Below are 4,191 nucleotides of genomic sequence, written 5' to 3'. Positions count from 1 at the left end.
TTTTAAAAACATGCCTCTCAAAAATTAAATTGAATTTCACTTAATGGTAGTGCATAGTGGACCGAATTTTCTTTAAGATTTTAATATTCAAGAAATTTCCTCTCTTGAAAGGTGGTTAATAATATTGTTAATTAATTCATAGTTAACAGGGTCTCTGTTGCATATCTACTGTCTCCTTGCATTTTTTTAGTTTTAATCAAATTTATTTTGGGCAAATTCTTGAGATTTTTTTCCCTTAACTGAAAAGGTCTTACAGTTGTTTCATGTAAACTATTGATTTTCTCTTAGTCACTTCTTGTATCTTAGTTGATTAATTAAGTACTACTGAGATGTGGACCGAGTTCAAAGGAATGATTGCAAAGAAATAATTGGAATGAAAAAAGGAAGCGTACAATTTTTACTTTTATTTACCTTGTCCATTCAATTATGTTATAAAGAGCACCAGTTTGGAATGATGGGATGCTAACGAAATACTAGAGACTGATGTTTTCCCTTTATCGCAGTTTCTTTAAGAACAGTGAGTGCATTGTAATTGTTTCCTATGGAGCGGCATGCCAGTATGCCTTGTGTTGAACTTCTTGTTGAAGAAAGAAGTAGGTATCATATATGATGTTCACAGGTTTGAAGAGAAGAAAAAAACTGTCACTCAGTTGTAACAGCTGTGTGTGTGCGTGAAAACTAAAAGGCTTCCGAAACTACAGTTACACTTTGATTCGAGGGAAATTTTAAATTCGTTCTTTTTTAGAGGATATGCTGCGAGCATTTAAATTTTTTTTTGTTCCGTAGCCATATATGACAAATGAATATTTGGGAATTAATGAATTATTACGTGTTTTGGAAAAATTCACAGTTAGTCTGGAGAGAATTAGTAACAGTTTATAAGCTATTATTTATACTAAGCTACACTCGTAAAGAAAGAAACCACTAACGTAGAAAGATGTGTCATAATTCGTGCTAAGTAGGGTTGATAGTTTGTACACATTGTACACTCTTTCTATGTTTAGGTTCTACAATATGTTTTGCAGAAAATACGACTAAAATATTCTTTAGCCTTTTAGTTATTTTTAATAGATACTAAACCGAGAGGAGTAGGTTTTCTTTTATCTTTAATCAGTATTCTGGATACATATAAGACATGAAATTATTTTGAATCTAACGCGGTTTTTAATTCCTCTTCGGTTATAATGCATGAAACCATATAAATAAACACGTTCAAATATTTATTTTTTTCTGTGAAAAATGCATGAAATTCTATATTTTCATCACAATATTTAGTCATTATTCTATAATCATCTGTGATCATTACTTTTGTTTCGTTGTCAGCCAATAGCGTTGTAAATGTTCAGATACATAATGCATTTAAGTCGTCTTATAGAAGTCTATAATTAGTGACATTGTGTAGAAAAATGGGTGGTATTTTTATAGAACTGGATTCAACATTCGAGTTCTTGTTATTGCTAGTACTTGCTGTTGACGTTGTATGCTTATCGGATGAAAGGTCAATTTCAGATAGATGATTAAAGCTATTTCTTACTTTTAGTGGTTTTATTTTTCAATTTTTTAGACTGGTGATAGTGAGTTGATAGCTGCGAGACATCTATTCTTCTAATTGGATTGTCCGTAAGTAGGTATGTTAAATCATCAGGAAAGTGTCGGAGATTTTGGATAAACTGGGCAAATCTCTTAGTTCAGCGCCTTAATTATAAAAGAAGAAAATGAAGAACAGAATTAGTACAAACACAAAAATAGAACCGCACTCAATAAAAGTCTGAGGCCAACTAAATGTTCTTATTCGTCCAAGCTCGTATTACGCAGAAGGATCACACGACCGCTGGATCGGTACTTCCTACCGTGCAGTTCAGGGAGTAAAAATAATCTATAAAATTAAAAAAATAATACGATAAAACACGTGTTTAAAATGGAGCTCATTTGCCCATAGCAACAATCATAAATTTAAACAAGAGCTAATTTAACTGATCACTTTGAAGATGGATGACTTCGTAGAAGACTTGAATGAGCTCATAGAAACAATTTACACAAAACCTTCCAAAAGTTTCAAGGAAAGAGAGAAGAAGAAAGGAGAGTTCAAAGAATACTTATACAGATCAGGGGTGAATGAAAGTCTTTCCAGAGCACTGAAGATGCTTTTCGATCAACCGACAAAACCAAAAGATCCTCTCGATTTCATTTGTTCTAACATCGGCCAGCCTCGAATTTCTAGAGCCGAATTCAAAAAAATGTCTGAGGAACTTCATGAAATGAATAAAATGATAAACAAGCTCGAAGATGAGCTTATCAATATCCGGAACCCGCCACCTATAACGGATGAGGAAAGTATAACTACCACTTCAGAAAAATTTGTTCAATAAAAACAGCAGTTCTTTTTGTTTCCCTAAAATAAAGCAGATATTTTAAAAACAAATATTTCTTCCACTATGCTGAGAATATTTGGGTAATTGTCCAAAGAAGTAGCGTTTGGAATCTCAACTGTTTTCTCCCACTTCCACCATTTGTTTCGTGGTTTGTCGACATTGAAATTGTTGGTAAATGTTAAAACAACTCAAAGTAATTCCTATTGTATATGGAACTAAGATTTTTTTGACAAGTTAAATCGTCTGGTAATGATGGCGGGTAATTGCACACAATTGATGTCTATACGCTTGGGATTTGACACTAAAATAATGTATCGTTCAATTGTACCGGATCGGTCGTCTTCGACGCAGCCCTTGACGTACTTGAAACATATTACTTTTATTTCGAGGTCACCAGAAGATTTCATTGGTCCACAAATTGCTGGATCATAACACACAATGATTCCAGATTTCACCCTATCTCTGCCGAACGATACTGTATGTCGGCGTTTCCAAGCCCGTAGAAGTCTGCGAAGAACTTAGCCTGAAATTGAATCATATACAGACTACCCCTACTTCCGGTTTGGAGCAAGACGGAATTCCTTAGGAAAAATTTTAAAACTTAAATTGATTAAAACTTCATTTTGATCGGGAAACGTAAACAATAAAATAGTTTTAACAGTACATCTAATAATGAAATAATGGTTATTCTATATGAAAAATAATGAATAATGGTTATTCTATAGGTTTTTAATCACCGATCTACAGCATCATTCATGAGCTGAGATAGTGTGAAATTAGCATTGCGGAGTGTTGTGTGTATATATTATGAACAATAATAGTGCAAATATTGATGCCTGAGGCACAGCGGTTCGTATCGCTTTCAATGGAGATAGTTCTTAATCTTGTCGAACGGAAAATAATGCATGAGATAGAAATGAAAAAAGAATGAAACAGTGCCTATGTCGAAGATTGAAAATTTTTTAAATATTTTTTTCTTTAAAATTTTAAATCTAAAATCTTTAATTTCGAAAATTTAAAAAACGTCCAATGGAGCGACACATCATAAATATCACGTATTTTTCAATATTCAAATCCATCCAACGGTTCTATGGGGAAAAAAAAAATTATAACCCCAAATAATGCTACCATGGCCCCGTTGAAGACAAGGAGCAAAAGGGAGAGTAAGTTATACACTATATCCCTTAGGATCGTCCCATTCAGGTTTTAAACAGGAAATATTATCATTTTAATTCAATTAAGTTATTTATGTAATAATAAGAAAATATTGGAAGACCCAAGTCTTCAAGATGACTGTACGGGTTGAACGGTGTAATATACTCCCACCTCTTAGCCCAAGTCTTCAAGATGACCGTACGGGTTGAACGGTGTAACATACTCCGCCCAAGTCTTCAAGATGACCGTACGGGTTGAACGGTGTAACATACTCCTACCTCTTAGCCCAAGTCTTCAAGATGACCGTACGGGTTGAACGGTGTAACATACTCCCACCTCTTAGCCTAAGTCTTTTAGATGACCGTACAGCTTGAACGGTGTAACATACATTTACGGTATATGTAAAGGTGTTACTTACGGGGTATACATTTTTTAAATTAAAACCTCACAATTTGTTGCCTAAGGAAAGGGGGGAAATGGTGTTTCGTCAATCTCTTGTCTTAGAAACACCCCAATGTGCCGACCCCTTTAGAGAGTTTTGCTTCTGTGGCCTATCCTTGTCGCTTGGGGAGCTAGATCACATCCAGAAACACTTCAGTCACATAAGATTTTCGCTCTAGTAAAATCACTTATCATCGACCTTTACTATAGGACAATAAAATTC

At 34.2% G+C, this 4,191-nt stretch overlaps 1 protein-coding gene across 1 annotated transcript; it reads left to right on the top strand.

The window, feature by feature from the left end:
- The first annotated feature begins 1,988 nt into the window (after window positions 1–1,988).
- Window positions 1,989–2,369, top strand: LOC106682759 (c-Myc-binding protein-like). Its single transcript, XM_014423796.1, has one exon. It carries the CDS (start codon window positions 1,989–1,991, stop codon window positions 2,367–2,369), a length of 381 nt encoding a protein of 126 aa, XP_014279282.1.
- Window positions 2,370–4,191: the final 1,822 nt, after the last annotated feature.

This window comes from Halyomorpha halys, unplaced genomic scaffold (assembly GCF_000696795.3).
Source record: "Halyomorpha halys isolate HHAL.00 unplaced genomic scaffold, Hhal_1.1 Scaffold441.1, whole genome shotgun sequence".
NCBI lineage: Eukaryota > Metazoa > Arthropoda > Insecta > Hemiptera > Pentatomidae > Halyomorpha > Halyomorpha halys.
This window is presented reverse-complemented; position numbering and strand designations above follow the sequence as displayed.